At 39.3% G+C, this 25,407-nt stretch overlaps 1 protein-coding gene across 2 annotated transcripts in view; it reads left to right on the forward strand.

Moving 5' to 3' along the window:
- The first annotated feature begins 481 nt into the window (after positions 1-481).
- The window catches only part of nbeab (neurobeachin b), a 205,698-nt gene continuing 180,772 nt past the window's right edge, over positions 482-25,407 (forward strand). Inside the window, exon 1 of one of the 2 annotated variants that reach the window (XM_067595181.1) lies at positions 482-1,359. In XM_067595181.1, the coding sequence (XP_067451282.1) occupies positions 1,087-1,359 (273 nt within the window). In that variant the 5' untranslated portion in view covers positions 482-1,086. The remainder of the gene's footprint in view (positions 1,360-25,407) is intronic. The other variant, XM_067595180.1, reaches the window with a different exon arrangement.

Genomic DNA, 25,407 nt, shown 5'->3' on the forward strand with positions numbered 1-25,407 from the left:
AGAGAAATATGACAATATGAGCGTGACACCCCTCACACTGAGTTGGGTTCAATTAATTTGATCTGGAGAAGAGTGAAAATGAAAAAAAAAAATCCTATTTCATGCAGGTGTCTATTAAAATCCATGGGGACGCTCCTTAAGCATGACGCCAATATAGCTTTCTGGTGGCATACATTCTGCCTTGTCAAACAGGTGTAACTAATAATTATCAATTATTGATGAATTCCATTAAGGAGTGTTAGCTCACTGACTTATCGGGTCCACTAAATGGAACAGAGCTATCATTAATGCTATTAGGTGCACCTGCAGGCTATTTTTCCTGCTAAATTGTCATAGCAGCAAAAGTTAACTACAAATATAAGGTTAGAAGTTTTTTTTTTTATCTAGTCCATTTTGTAGTACTCTTATTTCTAATTATTTTACATTTTCCATATCTATTATATTGGCTATTTTTTTGCATTAAGGGGGGAAATATTAAGTCAATTAACTTCCGGCTGCCATCTTCGTTTGGGAAACAAGTTGAGTTGTACGGCTGCCTTTAACGGGACATTTTTTGTTTTAGTTAAGCTCATTGGAGAAATGTAACTGGGTCGGCAGGACAACTAACCAAACGACAACTGCACAGGCAAACTTTGTAAATTTTTTGGTCTGTAGTAAGTGGCCATGTAAGATGAACAGGACGGGGAAACAACCTGCTAGCGGTCAGTCTCCAGCTTTATCATCGCAGCTAGCGCAGGCGTGGTGAGTGGAACCGCAGGCAGGGGGCGGCAACATGGCGGTGACAGCAGCACAGACACGGAGACGCGCATCCAAGAGAGCGGCACTCACACATACACACACACACAGCGCAGGTCAGTCCGTTCAGTTAACCGGCTGGCACCGACAACACACCGGACACCCACCGGAACTCTCCAGAGTGGATGTTACTGACAGAGAGTGATTTCTTGTTGGTGTTTTGTTTTTGTTTTCCTCGGCTTCGCGAGTGTCCTTCTCTTTAATTTCTTCTTGAAGCTCCAGAGCAGTGATTAAATATATTAAGGGGGGCAGGCGTACAACTAGCTTCAGACGCCCCCGAGTAGGGAGGAAATGACAAGCGAGAGACCGGTGACGATGCCGGGCTCGGTGTCGCTCTCGGACCGACAACCTCCTCCAGGTCACGGGCATCACGCGGCTGCAAGCTCCGCTGCCGCCGGTGAGACAATGATGATGTCCGGCTCGGGTTCAGTGGTCCTCCCGGCTGGGATTATCAATCCATCGATACCAATCCGGAATATCAAGATGAAATTTGCTGTTCTCATTGGACTGATTCAGGTTGGAGAGGTTAGCAACCGGGATATTGTCGAAACGGTGTTGAATTTGGTAAGTAAACCTGTTTTTTTTTCTCCTCTTACTCGCATGGCTGGACGTTATTGCCTAATTCTCAATCGGGAAATATATTCAGTATTAGCAATAACAGAACATCATGTTGGCATATCGAAAATGCACTTTTGTATAGACTGTGCACATGACTATTTATTTGCTGTAACGTTACTTATATGAGCATATGTCCCGAGCAGAAAACATTCAAAAGTCACACATGAACACAGAGATGATGGGTAGAGGGATGGAGGATATTAACACAAAGATAGTTCTCAAGTTTTCAAGTTTAACAAAGTCCCAACTTCAATGTGACAGCTTGCAAACCCAGTAGACCGGTGTGGATGATGTCAGTGATATAGATAAAGTGGCATACCTGCTGAAATTAAAGTGTAATGTGAGTACTTCACAGCCTGCTGGTGCACAACTTATTTCAGATGGCAGATATGTTGAGAGAGGGTGAGCAGAAACGGGAGTGCTGCTGCTGTTATATGTGTGTGTGGGGAGGGGGATTCACCCAGAACTAAGGGTGACCATAACATGCCAGTATTACAATTGTTTTAAGATGGTTTAAGGGAGCTCCGATTTCTGCAACCACACCTGAGCAGAGAGAGGGCTCAATTACTGGTCAGTATTGGTGATAATTTGGTGAGCTCTTTAGCAGTGTGGTGAAGATGAAATATATTCTTGGTGAATTCTGTACCTGCTCTTAATTGGCATGTAAGCATTTGTGGGAGCATGATGGTCATCACCTTTTCCCTTTATATATGTTGACCCTTGGAGTATTACCTCCAACGGTTTTCCACTTTTTAAAAGGACTGTCAAACTCATCGTCACAAAGTGAGTGGAGAGTGAGGAGTAATGAATGTCAGTATAAGGTGGTAGGAGATTTGAGTCCATTGTATGGCCCACGTTAGCAGATGAAGTCGGTTTCTTTTATGGGGAAATAATGTAATTAAGACCTACAGTTGCTAAATACAGTATATCACTTGTATTGTGGATTTACTCATCAAAAGTAAGTTGCTAGATTTAAGGTGTAACTACAATCAAATCTATATGTGTGATGTTAAGACCGTTGAGCCAGCACATATCTCTGCTTTGACCATCTGCAGGAGGAATAGCAGTCTGTTTGCAGTATTCGGTCTCTCCTTGTTAGCGCACCAGAGATTAATTCCGACTTGTTCTGGCGCAACAGAAATCCACTCTGTAGAGCAGGACAAATTGTAGCCCTTGGCATGTTCAGACATGAGAGTCACACTGCAATAGCCTTAGTCTCTGACACCTTGCCCCTTACACTGTGCAGTGCTATTTTCACATGAAGTGTGCACACGGGATGACACACTGTAGTCTACCCTGTTCTTTTGCTCAGCATTGACTGTCTAGATAAAAGATTCTCCATTTATTCGTATCAGATGTTAGTCTTTTTTATGAAGTTTAATTTTGTTTTATTGGCTTGCAGAACATTCACGTCATCACTGTCTTTCATCCTCCGTACATATTTATATTTAAAAGTAATTTCGGCATACTATTACAGCTCTTATTTGTAACATATCACAGTCACATACTGTGCCCAAAAATTTTGAAAGACAGGTTTAATTAACAGAAGTTGTTAGCTATTTAAGATATCAGGCTAATTTACGTCTTCTTGACTTGTTTGCAAACAGATGTACAGCCCTCTTTCGAATTATGTGCATACAAATGAACCACATATGATTATTATATGAGCCTCTTCATCTAAATTACATCACAAAATGTGCATGAATAATACTAGCCAGGGACGAGGGTAGAGAACACTGTCATGCAAATAACCTTCCTGTCTGTAAGATGCCATGACTAAAAGAATTTTTATGCTTGAAACTAAAGGTTATTTTTGAAGTGAGTGAGACGATCTGAAGATCATGAAGGATCCTTAACCGTATCTCATGGGGTCCAATTTGTGGAGTAATGAAATAATAATGTTTTTCTCCATCTCCAAGGAACATCTCGAAAAAATTGGGGTTTGAGGATCTTGTTCCGAACATCTATCATGAAAACGCTTATTCATGATGGATGGTATTGCTTATTTTGTTATTTAGCTGTAGTTGAACTGTCAAGATATAAAATAAGACAGTAAAACTGATCTGATGTAACTGTTCGTTTAGGAGTTTTACTAAAGTGAAGGCCTACTTAGAACATCAATGTAGATATTCAAGCTAGGACACCTAATATGTTATTAGATATATAAAATAGGCACCACACATAAGAAATGTTTGTTGTAACCGAATCAGACACAAAATGCCTTCATAAGGTGAATCATTCAATTCCAGTGTCCTAGAACCACCAGCTCTGTGGTTACATACTCTACTCTCTATCAATATTTTGGTCTCATCTGGATGACATTCACTAATTCATTCATTGCATTATTCCTATTTAGAGTCATGAGGACCTGGAGGCTTTCCAAATATATTGTTGGCAGTAGAAGTCGAAACAATGTTTACAGTTTTTCTGTTTATTTCTGGGTTGACAGACTGACAACCAGTTTACATACCAAAAATCCTAATGATTTAGCCTAATTCAAAAGATATGTCAATTTAATATTATGATATTAACAGAATGACGCTAATCATAGTGTGATGAGTGCCCTCTTTGGCCAGAATTTGCCCACAAAGCAGTCAGCAACAGTAGATTTGCATAGAAAGAGGACAGTGCATATGAAAACCTAGTTATACAGTTTTCCCTATTAGATAAACTGGATAAATTATTGTCCCTAAGGTGTGAAATACTATGGGGACCAAGTTGTTTTTATGTCTCTTCAGTCAGAACCATCAGCATCTGTTTTCAGCTACACATAAGACTAAGGCTACTAAGGCTAATCTAATTTAGTATAAGTAAGGGGACATTTCTTGTTGTCCTCTAAGCATAAAGTTGTAAACAAAGTGGATTTGCGTCATGAGGAAATAGAAGATGGTATGTTTACTAGTATTTTTAATTATCACTTGGTATGAATCATGCAATGAACGGCTGTCTTACAAAAGCGAAAGTCAAATTACTCAACAGCCAGCATCCTCATGACCAAAATCCTGTATGATCTGATGGATAATGAGGTCTGGTAGAGAAGTGTGAAGGCAGATAATGTGACCTATGAAATTAGATTAAACTTTAACAGCACATCTTCATCTTGATCCTGACATTTAGGAGTTCTCATGTGCTGTCTACAGCTGGTTGATATTAATTCAAAAGCATGATGACGATCCAGGGTAGCTACCCGGACTGTCATGTTAGGTGAATATCACCACCAAGCTTATTCAGGCTTCCTTAAATTGATATTCAGCCCAAATCATACACTTTTAGTATCACACCACCCACTGTAGACTTGAAAGGTGGGTATTAAAAGTTGGCAGACTCCTTATTCATAAAGAATAGGAGGTATGATAAGCTTGAATTTCATGCCAATTGCATGGATTCCAATGGTTGCAACATGTTTTCATGGCAGAAAAAAGTATCAAAACATCCATAGAAACTTGTCAAACAGCTCCTGCAGCACAATCCATTTATCCACTATCCATTTGTATGCTCAGCATGTTCCACATACTCATATTTCAGCCAATATGTGAAAATATGGCTCAGTACAGATTTTGTTTGTGGCTCCTGCAGTTAGCTGTTTATGTTTGTAGCTTTCGACTACATTTGCCATTTGTCTCAAGGGGCTGCATAAATAAAGCGACAAACAGGTGCAGTGTACAATATTTTACAGATTTTTATGAAAATATTAGTTTAGATCCTACCGAGCATGTCGAAGAACAGGGGAGAAGAAGAAAATGCTGCAGGAGTGGATTGATACGTTCCTATGTATGGACAATGTGATTTTCTTTTTCTGCTGTAAAAACCTTTCACTACTGAAATCTTTGAATTCAGATAGATATTAATTCAAGCTGGCCACAATCACTATTTTCCATGAAGAACAAAACTGCCAACACTGTATTACCAGCCAGGGGTTGAGTGTCGGATATCAGAGAGATTTTAGGTGGATTATCACTTAAATGACATGCTTCACCTTGCTGGCCTAAGCTCTATAAATGGGACTCGAATCCTCCAACAGTTGGCAAACATTACCAGAAAACATTCTACTAACAGTGTAGAGTACTCTTGCTACTACAGTACTCCCTTCCCATCTGTCATCATAATTTTACAATTAATTCCCTATTACTTGCTCAGTCTTTACTATAGGGAGGCATGATAAGATAAGATAAGAGCTGGATACCGGACTGAAAATGGCGCCCATTCAGTCCAATAAGAATTGCTCAGCTGGTGCGTATGCCAAAAAAAGTTACTAGCTTCTGTGTTTGCTTCCGTGTGGTTTCGCCCACTGAATATGTGCAGTAGTGTTTCCCCTGCTGGCCCTGCCCGCAAATTCCTGCTCGGCCCATAGACTTTCCATTGTGATGACATCACAGATTTTTTAAATCGCTTTTCTTGGCTCGAGGAAAATTTTACAAATATAAAGCCACCATGGATCAAACATTAATAATAGAAAGAGTCATAATTGACCTTGTTTGCAGTTTGAGGTGTCCTGTCAACAGTTTTATAGACGTTTCCTTTACAATGGTGGTCTATGGGGAAAATGTTTTTTGGGCCGCAGGGGGATTTTTCGCTGCAATACCATGAGTGACCACTGGGAAAAATTGGCTGTAAGGCTGAGCAGCGGCGCACTATATAGCTAACACATCCATGTAGGGAGGCCATCAACTGTATGTAAAGATGGATGACATGACAGCTCCCCAAAAGTGAAGCCAAACATTTTGATCGCCCCCTGGTGGCTGACTGCAGTATAGCTCATAAATTAAATAAATATTTCCCAAAGATGGTTTATGTCATTTCAGCTAGTTCTTATTACACTGATGTTTGTCCAAGTGCCCATTTTTCTGATAAATTTGTTTTTAGTTAGTTATTTGACAATATATATAAAAGGGGTGTGATGTCATGATTGACAGCTGTGACAGCCGCTCTCAAACCTCCGTCAGGTGGCAGGACGGCTGAGGGGGCGCAGACTCTGGCTCCAACTGACGTCACATAAGCAAGATGGCAACTCGCGGAAAAGGAGATATTTTGGCTTCACTTTTGCATATCGGTAGGAAGTGGAGACGCGTCGTCCATATTTATAAACAGGCAATGAGGGAGGCACACTTATCGCTTATTTGAAATTACTTTGTATCGCCAGTTTAGGTGGAAGACAACAACAACACAGCAGGCTGATATACTTTGAAACAGTAATTGATGAATTCTCAGTATTTTGTACACCCTTACTGCTTCTTTAAATATATGATCACCAGTAGTTGCAGAATCAATTATTTTCATTAGCTTAATGGCATTACACATGCTACTACAATTATCCTCGAGACAGGTGTAATGATGCACATTGGACGTGATTAGTAATCACTGATCCTCGCTGTTTCTGATTACAATATGCTTTTGAGAGCAATTTTATTCAGTCAGAACAAAATAAAGACACATTTTTTCTATGAGACCTATTGTCTTATCAAAAGCCAAATTAGTCAGCATTATTACTATTGTGTATATTTGAAAGAAAAATCATTAGCATGATGCTACAGTGGCTGACTGTCTGCCAATCTACCAGTCTTCTGAGGAGTTTGCATCATTTCTTTATGGATATTCTGCCCATAGTTCGTACATTTAGGTGGATTTTAAGGCTCTAGATTGCCAATAGGTGTGTATGTGGGAGTGACTGACTTTCTGTCTGTCTGAGTTAGCCCCAAGGATGGACCGGCGATCTGTTCAGAGTGTCTTTGCCAAATGAATTCTAGGATAAGCTCCATCCCTCAGTGAGTAAAAATAAGCCGAACAATAATTAAGGAATGTATGTTCCATTTAAGTGATTTACAAAATAGCCCTGGTAAGCGTCATTTTGGCAATTCTCCAAACAGTGTTTCACTCTAAACATTAACAGGCCAATTAAATAAGAATTGAACATCATTGCCTCACATGACCCTAAAAGATTTTGTTTGTGCGACAGAGAAATTTAATGCGCTAAACACCCAGGTGCTACAGTTTTGTGCCACCATCCCTTATCAAAGCTAATTAAAAGGGAATGTCATTAATCTTTCATGTATAGGCAGCCTGAAATGAAAGCTGTAATTAAGATAATGTGTTATAAGACAGGTTGTAGAGTCCTGCCTTCAAGGTTGATGTAATTCCACAGGAATTAAATGGAGTAACAAAGAGAGTTTGAGCTCTACCATTTTACCTGGAGACATTATCCAACTTGTATCTCAGAAGTCAGTCTTTTGCATGTCACTGTGTATTAGATATGCATCAGTGTATTACATTACAGCAGGGTCTTTCTTGTATACCCTGATAATGACCTACTATTAGGTGATATGGTGATTTACAGTGAGTTTTCCTTATTTCATGTTTTTTAATGGAGATTTTCAGAACTATATGAAACGCACACCCCCTGGTTAAATCCCACAAATCAAACGCCTCATAATCAAGACCCATCTGACAGAGTGAGGAATGTCTGTGTAGTAGATTTCTTTCCCAGCTTGGCTTACTGTGACAATCTGTATGTGTTGCAAGTTGTTTATAGCGTGTGTCATATCAATAATCAGGAAAGATCATTTTATTACAGTTTTTAGGAGATATCAAGACTGTACCATCTTAGAATTTACAGCCACTGTTTTGAACTTTATGTTTGTAAGACAGTGGCTAAATCTGCTGCTGTCTTTGCCTGTCAGTATTGGTCAAATTCATTAGGCAAATATCATTGTGATCTGCAATGATAGATATACATTTTCTGCTTGGATTTTTGCGTGCATCTGGAAAACAGATGTTACGACAGTATGCTGTGGCAGAGGATTATGTATCTTTTCCTCCAGGGAGGACAGTTCCCTCAGTAGAGCAGAATACAGCGCAGGCAAAGGGATTTACATGACTTGATACTTAAAGTCATGTTGCTAATGGCTACTCAAAAAGTTGTAGAAGAGCCTTGATTTCTCGCACCCTTTGGGCCATTTTAAAACTCATTCTGATAACACATTACATGAAACAGTAGATGTTAAAAATACCTAATCCATCTTAAAAATATGTTTTTCGACCTATAAAATGTTTAGGGTCATTCTTGGTAAGATGGAAAGATATGACTATTCCCTAAAAATCAAACTACCCCTTTAAAATTCTTTTAAGATAACTATTAAAAAAGGGTTTAGCCCCCATCTTAAATTTCAAAGCCTAATACTCAGATGTGGCCTCTTAGATCATTCTGCCTAACACCGCTTGTCATCCAAAGGTCTACATTAAAAACTAAAGGTGAAGCACCTTTGCTGTCAGGGCCGTCACTCCATGGAACGGCCTTCTGGAGGAAGTTTAGCCTGTCCTTCTATTTTATTATATAATTATGTGATGAAATATATTAGTGTTTAGTATTTTCTTGTGTTTCGATTAGATACATTTGCTCTGGTCCTCCATCTCATGAGACCATGATAGATTGCATCACAAACTCTTGGTCTCTGTTTTTGTTGTTCTCTGTGATCTCCAGACATTTTAACAGTTGAAAGACATCTTTCATGTTACTTCTGTTGCTACAGTGTGGACTTTGGGAACGCCCTTATATCAATCACAAATAAATGTGTCCATTCGGATGATGGTTTTAGGGAAGAGTTTACATCTCCTGCTTTTGATAGTTGTCCTTGTTGAGGCCAACTAAAATTCATGTTGTTCCACATTCAGAAAGTACACCAAGCCGGCAATTTTAACAGAGAGGGTTTATCATTGATGCAGTTGAGGCATGTGTGTGGCTGTAGGTGACTTGATGTCTTAATTTCTCTTGTAACAGTGTTTATTGGGAATTGCAAAACTTGCTATTGCTTAGGGAATCAGCTGAAAATAGAATGAAAGCTGGCCTAAATTAATTAACTTTTGTTTTATAGTGTGGAATGAAAATCACTTCAGAGCCGAGAGCTTTATGCCTACCAACTGTTGTTCCTATGAAAAATACTCTGTGCTGTCAAAGGACAATCAGTACTATCTAGAAATGCAAAATAGATTAAAGACTTTGACATGTGTGTGGCCTTAGCTGCTTTCAGTCATGATCGGGCTTCACTGTAAGCATCCCTCTGCTGCCGTTGAGTCAGTTGCACACTCTGATCAGTCGTGGATCGATATCACCTCTTGGCTCTTGTACAGTTTCGCAAATGTCACTATTCCACAATTGTTTTCTTAGTCAGTTGAAATATTACCTACTGGGTCCTTGCCTTTGTTTGCCCTTTACTGCAGACCCATTGTAAGCATGTGCATGTGTTGAATTACCATTTCACCTTCTGTATAATTGATTTAGTCTTCTTTCTTTTCCTGGAAGGCATTTTCCAAAAGTTCTGCCGAAAAATCAAACAAACCCCACAAGTTTGAACTGGCCTGAAGAACGCTACTGATGTTTCTATCCGATTGTGGATTTGTTGACATCATAACAGTTAACTCTAAAAGAAGTGTCTTGGTTATTGATCTGAAACTTGTGTATTTTTTTATTCCCGTCCCAAGGTCTACTTGTGCCCTGCTAATATGTCCTTAAGAAAGGTGCTGAAGCTCTACTACAGGTCCAGCGATGCTCTTTAGTAACTATGTGCACTCTGTGAAACATGGGTCAGTGAAAAATAATGTCCCCGCATGGATCAATCGTGTATCACATTAATGCTGTTAATTTAATCCATAGTACCCAATACACTACATGTCTTATATGGTGAGAGAATAGAATTAACTCTTCAACATTCATCACTAATAGCTGTATTCACTTTCATAAATTCTTCACTAAGCTTCTCCTATTTTCCAGTGTGAACCACATGCATCAGAGTATGCTAAAATTATGTCTCCTCAGGAAAGTTTATTCTCTACTAAGCCATCCAATTACTGCCAGCAGCAGTTTCCACTCATCTACTCGATCGCAGTCTCCTTACTGTAGGATTTCAGGGGAAAAAATTCAGAAATTCAGATTCTGTGCAAATTTATTTGTTTAAAAGCAATTTACCTTGGCTGTTGATTGATTCAGGGAGCATACTGCTATGTATTTTCTTGTCCTCAACCAAGGAGAAAGTTAATAACTGCATTTATAATATTTCTCATTTTTGGTTTCTTTGATATCTGAGTGCAGTTGCATTCTTATGTGGAACTTGATGCCCTTGACCTATCTTATAATTGGGATTTATATATTTGTTGTCACTTTTATTACACTCAGTCAGGGCCAGATTTATTAAGGCTTCTGCAGCTGTTTTTTCAGGCACAGATGTAGCGCATTTATCGAACAAGCCCACCAGACCGGAATCGCAGTTGGTGTCATTTTTCTGACTGTTTCGAAGGTGCATCTCTGTCCTCATTACCCATGCTTTTATTTTACTTGACAATCATTGTATTGGAAAATCACTACAGGCTGTAGATGCACTATTATGTCTGTGCATTAGACCGAGATATTTATGTAACGCATTTGAATCCATGCATCTCATTCTAGTAATACATCAGATGTATTGAGACCATCTCTACCTCCACCTGCTGCACTCTGAGCTGCTGCTGCTGCTACTCTGTCCTCTCTCACTCTCCTTTGTTGTGATGGCTTGTATATATTTTGTGAGTCTCTATTCATTTCCCATAAAGGTCACTTGTCTCCCATTTGCATTCATAATATAACCAGTCCTAAACATTATAATTTTAATTTTATAATTGACTTTATTTTCTCATGTGTAGATTAACCGCAGATACAGTCATTGTGAAATCATGATCACTATGTTATCATTCAATCAGGATCACTACGCTGTCTTCTTTTTTTTTTTTCAAAACTTTGCTAATCTCATTGCTGAACTACGCCTGTGAGCTTCACTTGTAAAATGCACCTGGAGGAGGTCCAGGCGGCATCCAGGAGCTGACTGCAAATCAGGAGCTAAATACATAAATTTTCCCTCCACCATTTTTGTAGTAAATCTGGCCCACAGTCTTTAAAGAGAAAATAGCAAATGGGCAACTACTGTACTGTGCTTGGTAAATAAAACAATTCTTTTTTCAGTATGTCTAATGTAGCCAAAATAGGAATTTAGGCTTGTTCTGTTATTAAGCTTTCTCGAGATAACAACATCATCAGCAAAATTAAAATGCTGTTAGGCATAGACCCTTTATGGTTTCATTGATAACCAACAGCCGGCGCCTTAAGGAAATGCTAAAGAGATGGGGTCAAACGACTGCGAAAAAGGCCATAGATCTATTTTCTCTCGCTTTTTCCCCTCGGCCTTATTCTCCTCTTGCTTTGCTCATCCCTCTTACTCGCACATGCATGTTACCCTGGAGAAATACTGATGGTATATCATTTGGCTGCTGCCTACATTAGTGTCAGGGTGCATTCTGGGATGCATCCCCCCAGCTCAGCGGGGTAATGTTTGCCGGGGGCATAACTGAGTCCTGGTTGTGGGGACTAGGTGACAGTGGCTGACCCTGTCTTTCAGGGCAGTATTTTTTTGAGGTATAGAAATGTGTTGCTGTTGCTCAGTGTGATGTGGCAAAGTGTGCAAAATCCTGTTAAGAGAGGCAGCAGTGAAATAGACTGAGATAGTACAAAGCTCGATAATATCCTCCAAGTACCCTTTTCTTCTTTTCTGCTCGCTGCTTTTAGTTAAGGTTGGTCTGACAAAAACTGGGAGGTCAACAGGCTCACAGTCTAAATGAACACAATTTCGCTTCAATATTCTTTGGAAATATTATTGTATTTATCTATTTATTAAACAAGATAAAGTTCCATTTAGATTTCAAATCTTATTTTGTGCCTGGCTGAGCTACGATGATAATTTCCAAAAGCTTATTCTAATCCTATCAAAATATGTCTGTCTGTGGTTTTGTTGCGATGATATTTCTGTTACATTGAGATGACATTCCATTTATGCTGGATCCAATTTGACATCACTCACCCTAAAGCAACCTTTAAACCAATATATACTGTATGTTGCATGCTTTCCCCAGAGATTAGCCTGTGACTGAGCTAGACTTTGAACTAGCAGTGCTTTACATGTATCTGAATGAATTCCATCTCCTTTCTACTCTTAAGATAACTATAACTATTGTGCACATTTTTGAATGACATTGACAAACAAGTCACTGACAGGACAACATGATCAAACATTGTTAGCATTACAAAGCAGCAGTCAGTTACCGAGCCATTGTTGACTAGACAGGGACAAGTGTGTTGGATCATCAGCAGCAGCAACAATGTGAATACTCAAGCTTACTACCGGGTGGAGCTGTTGTTGGCAGTCAACCAAATCCCAGCCTGGGTGTTAATGCGTTGTCTTCCCCCCATAGGGACAAGTCCCTGCACACACATGCTCATTTCTATGGAGATGAGCTGCATCTCTGATCAGGCAAACATGCAAAGTCATATTGCTCACTGCAGCAGGGTGACCGCCAGTTAGCGTAGCAGCAAGTGTTGACTTCACGGTGATAGTGAAGGTGAAAATAAAACCTCTGGTCTGTTCCTGACAAATATTAATTTGAATAATTTGTATCTAACATGAATGAATAAATACATCAGAGTCATTAGAGATGAAAGCCAAGCACCTTCGCTCGTCTGCTTTAATGTCAGACAATTGCTTGGCTTATATAGGATGCGGCCTAGCTCAAAAAACTAACTTATATGTGAATGAATCCAAAGGCAGCCAGCAGTGTAATTGGATGCCAGGGGGTGAGTGATCAGACGAATTGTCTCTGTGTCGAAGAATTTTTTTAAACATCCTTAAATCATGAAACCTAATTTCAGTTGATAACAAGTAAAAGACCTTCAGTATTTTCTTTGGATTGCAGCAGCTATCTCACTTCAGCACCTGTCGACCTAATCTTTTGCAACTCTCTTTATCTTTACATTGGAAAAAGTGATTTATTCAAATTTATTCAAATCATGTAAATGTAAATCATGACATTTTCTCAGCTTCCTAAGTACAATAAAACAAAAATGTGCATATACATAATTTGGAATTTAGGGGATAAAACCTGTTTAAACCTGCAGTGCAGAACTTTTACATATAAATGGACGTCCGTTACGTTCAAGCCCTTGCCAGACGAGTTCACATAATGCTGATTAAGCCCATCACTGCCAGATGAATCTCTCTGTATTTCACAATATAAGGAGTTTTTAAATCTCTTGTCGGGCTTGACATTCCTCTGCAGGCTGTTTGGCCGTTAATGGTGCGGCTCTTCTAGAATTTACAAATGTTATTGGACCGAACGGCTCAAATACTGATAGTGAAATGAGTCATTTTGTGTGAGATGCTCAAAACAATTTATCAACCGTTTTACAGCCGCAACAGTAGGTTACGGCCAGTAGTGTACTGGCATACAGGGACAAATCCTGGTGGGCCGGTGGACTGGCAGAAAAATACGTTTTTGGGCTGGTAGACCATCAAAACATATCAGCTTTTACCAGCCCCCTTTTTGTGCCTGTCATTTGAGGTGCACATGAGCTCATGCTGCATGCCTGTGTCAGGCAATCACAGCCAAGCGCCTCCCTTTACTCTCACTGCCAGAAGGGGGAGACAAAAGTCCCGCACTCCAGCTGTAAAAGAAATTAGAGCATTATGAATAATATCACTGAACTAGCTTGTTTCCTCATAAACCAGCTGTGACATAAAACTACATTTGACCTAGTTGAGATCGCATGAACCGCAATACATGTTTACTGTCATACAACACTTGCTTCCCAATGGAAAGCTGGTCTTTGTACAAGCAATCTCTCTTTCCATCTCTGCTAGAGACAGAACTTATACAACACAGAGAAACTTACTTTATTGGTGTAACATAAGGCATCCGAGGTCCGTATTACAGGAAGTGACAGATTTATAATTCTCTGTTGCACATGAGCCACTAGTCAGTTAATGACGCGTGCTGTGAATGCAGATTCTTACATTATGCCTGACAGGACTTGAGTTGTTGATGGTATGGCTCTGTTTCCAATGTTATGTTTTCATTTACACTTCATTCCCTTTAGTCTTAGGAGTGCTGCGGCACTGTAGCCTGCAGTATGTTGCAACTGGATGACTGAGGCCAGGCTGCTGTGTTCATCATGCTCTCCTGCTTTTGCAATCCTGTGATGCTTTGCTTTTGATAAAGGTTCGTGTAATCAATCTCCTAGATGTTTATATTTATTGCTCCAGTACAGCTGGGATGTTTCCATTTCCTGCTGATATTGAAGCATGAAGGACTCTGTAAGAGCTAGATCACACACTGATTTAATGCAGCTGAAGAAATGGGGAAATAATGGAGGGCTTATTGAGAGTTAGGGGTTTGGATTACAATTAATACTAAGGGATCAGTGTAATGAACAAAAACACTATCCATTTTTATGGCTCATTATCTTCACTGCCACATTATAACAGGATCTTTTTATAATTAGCCACTTGGACATACTTTTTTAGCCATCTGCTTGTTTTCCTATCTGGTCCACTGCATTAACTTTTAAAAAAACCCATTTTGGTGGACTCTCACCAGTTTACCATTGAGCATTTAGGATTGTCTAATAAAATATTAGTGGTGCAGAACTTTCATTTCAAATGCCATTTAATGTCAGATTTTCCCAGCACAGAAGTGTTGTTCTTACATGTGTATATTCATGACAGGCTAATGGACATCTACATGTTCTACTTTAATTCAAGGAATTAGAAATGATAGCTTGGCTTCTCCTATATAGTCAATCAATTCAGATTGTGTTTATTGTTCAGTTGGAGATCAGCGTTTGCCCTCTATTGTCAGGAAGTAAATCTTAAAATGATTCAGAACTGAAACGATCAGTCCGATGACAGAAAATTGATTCTGCGAACAAAAATCAAAATCTGCACTTATTTTCATGATCGATTAATCATTTAACTCATTTTTTAAGCAAAATGTCCAAACATTCCTTAGTTTCAGTTTCTCAGTTATGAGGGTCTGCTCCTTTTCTTTGTGTTATGAATATATTTGGGTTTTGGACTGGTAGTAAGACAAATCAAGCAATTTGTAAACATCACCTTGGGCTTTAGGAAATCGCAGTGAATACTGTTAACTTTTTTGTGGTAATTCATAGACCAAACAGCAATTGATTAATCGAGAAAATAATCATTAGTCGCACCCCCATAATGATTTATGGAGCCCTGTAGATTAGTTTTTTGTACCACCTTTAATTCTGTGGTGATTTAAATGGAGCTAAAGAGTAGGGATGCACCGATCTGATATTGGATATTGGGTCGTATACTGACTCAAGCTGGATTGGGTATCGGTGACAATGAGGCTGATCTCGGCCGATCTAGTCTATCTATTATCTAGAAAGGACACACCGGTGGGGCCGGTGGTGCCGTTAGATGCTGTTCTCCCGCTGGAGCTGGGTTGCTGCTGTTGTTTCAGCATTGTGAAGCACAAGGTTTAATAGACAGTACAAAGACACACTGTGTTTTGGACCCTATGTTAAGTAAATATTGGCTGTCCCAAGGAGGCTGTGTAGCCTCAATAAGACTGCCTATTGTAGCTAATCTTTATATATTATATTATATTATATTATATTATAATACGAGAAAAGCATATGGCCTAAAATGTAACGGCAAAACACCTCTGCTAATTAAATCCAATACAACCGACTATCTACTTTATAACTGTGGTGGTTATAGCAAAGCAAGCGACTAATAAAAGTCGAGTTTCCATTATTTAGCAATGGCTGGCAGTTAGCATTAGCTCTGCTGATCAGGCTCATTTTGGGCACGTTCCCCTCCGGGATTACTTTTCCTCTCTCGGTCGTGTTGCTGTAACTCCAGCACCGCTGAGCCTTTTGGTAAAAAAATATAAGGTCTTAGCATTACTGACAGTTGCTTCAGAAAGTTTCTGTGTTTCTGACGGGGAACCTGCTGAGGTCAGTCAACACCACCTCCCTGTAGGTTCACTTGACTCAATCCAGAAAATCCCATATTGTTGACATTTTTTGTTTATTTTAAACAGATTAGCAGAGACACACACACGCTCCATTCAGTGAGTGTATTCTCATAGCTGTCCTCTTTTCAAAACAATAACGTTATGTGTGTGTGAGTGTGCACTAGGCTAACATTAAATGTTAGCCTACGCACATAATATCAATCTAGATAATGTCATATATCTGGATTGTAGTCTAAGACCAATGTTGTTGAATCATTACAGCTAAATGTTAGCAACCTGAATCAGCTGTATATTTGCTAAACACATCCCATTCCTCCCGCAAACCAATGACTTGAATCACTCACTCATGAATTCATGATCATATTATATAATTTTAAACATATTTATGTGTTACATTTTGTTTTACAAAGTTAGGAAAGCAAAGTCAAGTCTGATGTTTCCGTACACATAAAGGAATGATGCCAGTCTCCTCCACACAGTGAGGTATATGACTTATTAATTAAACACTAGTATCAGTTGGTACTCGGTATTGGGTGATACTCAAATTCCAGGTATTGGCATTGGTATCAGGACTGAAAAAGTCAAATCGGTGCATCCCCACTAAATAGAGATGCAAAGTGTACTGTGGCTATTGTTGTTAAAAAAGAAATGTTAACCTGTTATAATGCCTTTTTTATGCCTGAGGAAGATATTATTGAATGAATCACTATAAATTATATGCAGTTCAGATTCAATATCATTTTTTCATTTCATTTTTGACATTTAAATGCCTAATCTACAAATTCTACTTGACAACATAGAACAACAGTGAGTGAGCTGCTGCTGATCACACATAGTGCACAGTATATTCAGTCTAATATCCATACTACAAATTGCATGTGTTATGTAGCTTTGGGGATGCAATTCAGTCACTGTATGTGAGCATGTGGGCATGTTGAAGTCTAATTTCAAGCAAAGGCTAGATCCTGAATGTGGTGTCTCAGGCTAATGCTATTAGTTGTGAGAGTTGGACTGCTTTGAAAGGAACATCTGGCTGGAGAGCCTCACTGTTGCTCCAGAGTCTCTTGCAGAGAAGGATTACCGCCGTGGCATTTGGTTGAAGATGATTCAGCATGGAATTAGATGGCCTATATGGAACACAGCTTGGGACAGTGTGACAGTCTTACTCTTCTAGTAATGTGAATACAGAGTGTTAGTAGTGGTGAAAGGCCGTGGATATTGCTGAATCCCAGCATCATGCTTCTGAGTGATAATACATGCTTTGATTAATGTTTAAGTACTTTATCTCATATTCTCTGGCTTTAGGCAGAAAATCCCGCTCTGGACACAGCTTATATTTGGCTGTTTCTATAAATTTTGTTGACTATATTTTATTTCTCAGCATGGATGGTCATGTATGGCTTTTTCATAGCTCGAGGCTGTCTTGGTTTTTATCTATCCACAGTATCTGTATCTCACCTGTCAGTCCTATCTCTCCCCTCCAGCACTGCCTTCACTTGAGTAAAAAAAAAAAGATCTCATACAGACAATATATGAGAAATAAAAAGTCAAAAATATTTAAATTTGTGATTGGAAAATGGACAATTCTCATTGAAAATGAATTGGAAAAAACCCCCACATAGGGACATGCATGATGGACTAGTGCAGCATGCTGTTATACTAAAGGAGTAACATTCTTATATTTACAGTTTGGATGCGTGCATTGCTGCACTTATATTCCCATAATTCCAGACAAGTAGTGCAGACTCACCTCTTCAAGAGAGGATAAACTGAAGAGAGTGGCTCTGTATGTTCTTGGAGTTGCCATATTTTCTCTAGTTGATATTATCCCGCTGACAACCTCATCTGCCCAAAGTGTAAATATGGAGCTGTGAGTTCCTGGAGAGAAACAGGATGTACTGTTTATTTTACTGGTGTCAAAAAGAAAGTACTGTGTACTATAGAAAAGCCTATGGATATGCCATCACAAACCCTAAAGTAGTACTGCTAGTTTTCAATCCTACCAGGGCAATATTTGCTTTTACCAGGTGTTCCAGGTCTAAATCAGTAAGTCCGAGATGGATGACTAGAATGAAAACCAACAGTACTATTTGGCACATTGTGACACATAATTCCTCTTTTCTATTACAGCATAGGGTTGATCATCAATACATATCTCTCCAGAATACCTTAATATAATGGTGCCTGTACCAACATGTACTGCATTTTGTATTCTCATATTAAATGAGAATATGCATTTATTTATTTATATACACATGATTTTGGGCTAGAATTATGCTAATTTAGTTAGTAATTTAGAGTATTATGTTGCCTGGTTTGTTTGGTTTTTTTTACAGCTGCTTTTACAGTTTTGGTTTTGATCACAGCAACAGAAAGTTTGTTTTTGGAGATTTTTTTTTCTCCAGTGGCTCATTTCCATGTCTTATGCAAGGCTCTGTTGACCTTGGAGAAACCGCTGTTTCACCAGACGAGGGTAGTAGATGGAGGATGGGGAACGGGGTGAAGAGAAGTTCAGGACAGCCTCGGTGCTACTCCAGGACAGCCGAGCTAAATCCATGTGGCAGCTGTGCCTGCACTTTATAACTACAATGTGTTCACAGTGTAGGCATTAACAATGATTAGATTGTTCCAAGCTGATTTTCACGGCTAACAATAGGAAGTGTCCCTGTGGCTACAATCCTGCAGTGGTCATTATTAACGTCTCCAATCAACTGTGCAGCTCCGTGTCCATTACTCACACCCGGCGGATGCTATGTGATGGTCTCTTAATATAGTCCCTGTTTAAGGAAGGGTTCCCTAGTGTTTATGCTGTTGTTCTTCTGTTATAAATTGGACTCTTTCTACAGGTAATCAATCTCCAACAGTCTTACAGGACCATTGTGTTATATAAAACTGATTTAACTCAGTCAAGGTTGGAGAGTGGAGAGAACTGACAGGACATGAAGGGGAGGGAGAAATGGGGTGGTGACATGCAACAAAGGTCCGCAACCAGAATGGAACCGCAGACGTTGCGGTTTAAGTGGCGTATGCTTTAACCAGCAGGCTACAAGGTGCACCGGCATGCCTCTGTATCTAATAGAAACTCAATTGGCTGTCTGCTCCATTTGCGCTGCAAGTGATGACTGCAAACTTTTCCCTCCTTTCTCTGTGGTAGGTATCTTTTGAGTCTGGTCAACGAGATTTCTGTGTAAAACGTAACTTTTTCTCCTGTAATGATATTTTGGCAGGTAAAGTTTTTAATTTAATGTCTGGCCGGTGAACCAAGGTGTTAATTTTGGTCATTGAGTGTAAATGTTTGCACAACACCCACGCTCCATGGACTGTTTGATCCTGACAATGTCTGAAACTTGTCCTGAACCCAGCGTGCCCTGCCTGACAGCAACATTTATGTTGCACTCTTCCAGCCTGAGAAAGGTTATTGGTTAGTAGAGGGGTAAAATAATCTTTCACAGAACAATAATGCGGTTATTTTCTGAACCAAAGACGAGGAAAAAATAACATTTTAGTGTCTGTAATGGGATTTCTATGCATGGTATGTCAAATTAAATGCATTGGAATTGTAGTTTCAAATAGACTCTCAATTGTCAGTGGTTTGTTTTTGGATTTAATGGGGCAATATGGTATAGTATAGGGGCTCTGAATGGTGCTTATAGAATATCTTTAGAACAGAGTGTTGTGTATGGAGAGAGTTGCCTAGTCCAAAGTGACTTATTTAAAAATGTGGCACAAATATTTAAAAAATATTACACTCGAGCTGAATTTACAGGTAATTGTTAACTAAATGATGATTCATGTATCATACTGCTGTCAGCTAAAGCTTCCTTAAGGCTGATGTTTGCCTCTTACACAGAATGTTGCATCATAAGTTAAGAAGGAAATGTTACTCCATGTTTGTATTGTACTGTAACACAAACGCTTACTTTCCAACATCTCACCCACCGCTGAACTTGGACGTTTTTTCAGCTACTGTGTTTTGTCAGTGAAGTCTTGTTCATTCATTCCCAGTGACAGCTGTCATTTCAGTCAGTGAGTGGGAATGATTTCACTGTGCTTCCAGCAGTCAAGCACGTTTCTCTTCTGGACCAGTGTTCTGTCACTGGTTTATGAGATTGAGTATGTGACCTGTTATATGGAGGGGGGTGGGGGGGGGTGGGGGGTCATCTTGAGCTTCTCAGGGCAAAAGAAGTAGCTGTGGAGTGACAGAGGAAAAAAGAGTAAGTAGAGGAGGAGAAAATGAAATGTGTTCTATACAGACAATCATCCGACCATAATTACCCTGGAGTGTTCTACTCCATCAGTGTGATTTAAGTACATGCATTCAGTTACAATCCTGCTATAAACACATTAATGCATTCCAATGATATATATTCATGAGAATGAGAATTTTGCAAGAATGTTTCTTTTTTTCCATTATATATGCTACATGCACACCATCATTAACATTAATGAGGCTTGCTGCTATTCTACAGAAAGCTTGTAAACATTCAACATTTAAATGACCATTTCTATTGAAGTGTTTTTGTGCAAAGTAAGATCTTTTTCTATCAAAGTCTGCTGGACTCGTTGTGAATTCTAAACGCAGAATGTTGTAGACTGAGCTCTGCTTTCATGTCTAGCTGTATTTATTCCTTTAGGCAGGCTTTACTGTCCTTTTGACTGCGTATGGCTGGACCCCAGTGTCTTGTTTTAATTTGTGTCATGTAGGACTTCAAATTAACCTCAATTTAAATTATGGATCTAAACATTGCATGCATTCATTTACTAACGGAGCACAGTTACTGTGGGATGCTGAGCAGCTGAGATGGTCATTAAAATGAGAATAGCTGGTCCTTAAATATACAATATGTAATTCTCTGCCGCTAGGGGTCTCTCAATCAAGACAATAACAAAAGACGGAGTCTGATGATGCAGCGTAGGGTCATGGGAGTTATTGTCTTCATTGTTAACCAACTAGCTTCTCCTGTTTAGGATTCCTTCAGCGTTCATTGTTCAGGAGGTTTTTTACCAGGAGCCAAATTATCCGCAGAGGTCTCCTCCTCTCCAAAACAAAGGGACCTGATGATTGAAATGGGTAAAAACACTGAATAAAGCAGTTTCACGTTAAAAATCTGTGTTTCTCCGACGCTTTTCGGCTGACACAGGATGACTGGAGGGACTGTGAATGGTGCTGCCACTAATATTTGCTCAGCTTGTTTCTCTGATAACGTAAGATCATGACATCCAATGACTAACAATCCTTCATCCTGTTAAAATATATATTTAAAAAACGACCAAGATCTAAAAACTGTATCGTAAAAATGTGGCTTCAGGGTTTTCCCAGTATTTTTTTTTAGACAGGTAGTCAAGGCTGGAGAACGTACGTGGTGCGGCATACTGTGCTTAAGTGAAAAAAATCATGATTTGACAGTCGAGAGCGTCCGTAGGGATTTAATTTTATACCAAGATGGTACAAAGAAATGAAAAATGAAAGTTGTGACAACTGACGGCGAACTGAAGTTGATTTTGTAGGCCTGGGACTGTATGCTTATCTCGTGATTCAATACTATCACAATACTTGGGTGCATATTCAATTCAGAATCAATTCTCAATTCTAAACCGATTCTCGATTGAATGAATAGAAAAGGGGGCGCCATTCTCAGTTTCCTACTCCAGTATACTGTGTGCAAAACCAGTCACTGGTGTTCTTATTCTACTGAAATACAATATGACACAGAACTGGCAGATAAGATAAACGGTCCGTAGCCTTTTTATTTTAAAAAGTTAACTGCAGTAATCAATGAACTAATTAATTTGTAAGCATCTTACAGTCTCCTGCCTGTATGAGAATAACAAACTGAGCGGGAGGTGGAGTGCTCCGCTGTGTTGTTATTAACGTCATGTCTCCAGCAGTAGAGAGCAGCCTCTCTGCTGCACCGCTAGCTCTGGGGAAAGCCATCGCTGTCCAGTACACTGAGCAAGCGCAGGGTTTCTAAGGAAACAGACTGAGTACTGAGTTATTTTCTTCACCTCAGAGTTGGTTTAAATTGTTTAAAGCTGTAGTGTGTGTCGGTCAGCCGGTCTTGTTCGGTAATTCTGGAGTTTTCTGCTCTGCTAACGTTAGTCTCTGAGTGACGGCGTAGAAAGTATTCACAATATACTTCATGTTTGTCTTGCAAAGGTAGTTATTTAGTCATTAAATCAAAACATGCTTGCAACCGCTGCCTTTTTTGAAGATAAATTATGAGATAACTACAGTGTGCGTGCTGTGGACTGTCCGGGCGCTGCACTGCCCTCGCAGTTCAGTTCCACCGTTTTCGTTCCGTCAACATCACATGCCCGAATTTTCAACAAAGGTGGCGGCCAGTAATACAAAGCCTTTGACTTAGATAGGTAGAGGCAGTTAGATTCTTTTTAACACTAAAATGTCAACAAGGCAGAAGAATGTCCAGTTATCTGTAAGGATAACATTCACCAAAAATGAAAGCAGCGAGATGCTTATAGCTCCCCCTACAGTCAGCCAGTTCAAAAATTCATTTACAGCAATTTAACTTAATCCTCATGACAGCAGTCAGAGCTTAACCAGGTTACTCTAAAATTACGACGTTAACACGCGCCAAACAAAAACTGGATTACTTGAGTAACCAGATTAAGGATGAAATTATCCATGCCTGTAAGTGTTGGCACTGGAATCAAACCCTCGCTCTTAACACCGTCAGTTCAACTCCAAATAACCTCACATCTCTCTGTCTGCGAAGGCTCCAGAATGTCGGTCCCTGTCAGTACATTTATTCTTAGTCAGGAGGTAGCCGGTGCTTCCAGGTATGTCACCGAGTCAGTGGTGTTGTGGACGATGAGCCTGTGTTTCTGCACTGAGCCGTGTGATTGCCATGTGTCAGAGAGCATGGCCAAGTCTCACTCGGGGCATCTGCAGATTAGTGTGTATTGCCTGAGTGACCATGTTTCTTGGCTGTCCAGTCCTCTCCTCTCCTTTCCTCTGACTCTTAAGATGCTCACTGTTATTCTGAACACACTCCAATTGCGCCACTGTTCACTAAACATTGGCATTAAGGCATCAATCTTTGGATCCCTATCATGGTGATTACTGGGCTTTCGGATGTGTCGGACATATTTTGTCCATTGCAATTAATCTGACATTTAAAACCATATCATTCCTCTAAGAGCACCGTTCTGACTTGATTTTGACCCAGTTTCTAAATGAGCTGTCAGTAATGAGGTGGTGAGATGAGAGCGTATTGCACTCATTTCATTGACCACCACTGTTTTTTCAGTACCCAGCTGCATAAGAAAGATCAGAAACATACCAACTGTTGTTGCATACAAAAAGAGGAAGTGGTTATTTTAGTATTGTTTCCCTGGAAAGTGCAGTGCCAAACCACCACAGCAACAGCCACAGTTAAGATAAACTAAACACTACTAAAATGAACACTGACCTGCACAATTATTTCAACATTATCATTAAATATCTGTTTTTATTCATATCAACTCATTGTATGTCAAATACAATTTTAGTAGATCAATTCATCAGTATGTTTTTGTGCAACGTAGTTAGTCACTGATCAGTTAATTGCTTATGGTGCTTATAAAGAAAATTCATATACAACTAAATTCATTAAATTAGGACTATATGGTCAAGATAACCATAACAATACAAAGTCAGTATAAAACAATAAACCATTTAGCACATGATAGAGGCAGAGAACACAGTATACATGAGTTGGCTTATCACCACTGACCATAGGGAATGTGCTTATTTTGTATATATATATATATATAATATAACTAAATAAATGACATGATACATCTTTCAATTTCAAACCCTTCAGTATAGCAACCAGGCAAGATGCTAAGATTAGATGTGTCGTTTGTAACCATGACTGTTTGAAAAAAATACAGTTACACCTGTTGCAGTATTTGCCAAAGATAAATTTAAGCTAGTTAAACTAAGCTTTTACTTGTTCAATCAGTGTCCTTTTGCCCATTATGTAATTATAGAAGCGTTCAAGGTTTGCTTTTTTTTCTCTCCATTTCTGGAGGTAATTGCTTTGCTTTTGGAGGACAGATGATGTGAGGGGCTTCACGCTGTGGGCAAACGCCACTGTTGGCACTGTAGGGTGACTCTGCTGTTTCACAGCCATCTGGCCCTTCTTTCTGTCCGTATATCAGGTTGCTCACAGCCCATTTATGATTTATAAATCTTCACACATGCTCATGCCCATAAATTTTGAGACATGGACCCGATAATTGTCATTATTTCCATAATACATTTGCATAGTAATTGTCATACTGTGTGGTACTACCGCCAGAAGTGTCCATAGTTCCCCGTTAATTTGAAAATCATCTATACATGCAACTAATTCTGTTCTATATATTATAGTAAATGCTTTTTCACTGATTTGTTGGGCACAAGTACACACTTTGGACAGAAATAGCTAGTGACTCTATCCTTAATGGTCTGAAAGTGCATTTTCTCCTGAGTGGTGGTTTTTAAAGCCACTTTCACCCACAGATCCCACAGCATGGCAAGGTTCAATTAGTGGTTTCCAGCATTCACACATACATGTAGGTCTCACACAAAACAATCTGTCAATTCAGTTCCCACGTGACAGAACTGTGTAAAACAAAAAAAAGAAGGGTTTTTACCTTCTAATCACATGTAGTGACACTGCTGGAGAACAACAGTGGTGGATTTTGAATGTTTCTGCTTTTGTTCTTGTTAAAGTCATGGCAAACAATCTTTGGGAATCTTGCCAGGTCCTGAGATGGCAAATTACTGTTTTACATGAAATATAGAGATATTTGACATATATACAATTTTGTGTTCCATTGTGACGATGACACATGAAAAGGATCTCTGTTCTTGCTCAAATAACTTTTTTTATAGATACAGTTGAAAAACTATAAATTAAATTACAAAGTAAGTTTACTGCCCAGCAATGCTCATAATCTAAATAAAAAGAAAAGTCAGTAAATCAGTCTGCATCGATCTATAAATGAATGTGGGTGATTCTTACAGTATCTACTGTCCACAGCTGCTTTATACTGTATGAGAAGCTTCTCCTTCACTTCATTAAATCCCTGCAGCATCTGAAGGCAGCAGGACTGATGTGTTCATAAATCTGCAGCCTCTGAGAAGTTCCGCACCAC

Source organism: Thunnus thynnus, chromosome 7 (genome assembly GCF_963924715.1).
Source record: "Thunnus thynnus chromosome 7, fThuThy2.1, whole genome shotgun sequence".
Classification (NCBI taxonomy): Eukaryota; Metazoa; Chordata; class Actinopteri; order Scombriformes; family Scombridae; genus Thunnus; species Thunnus thynnus.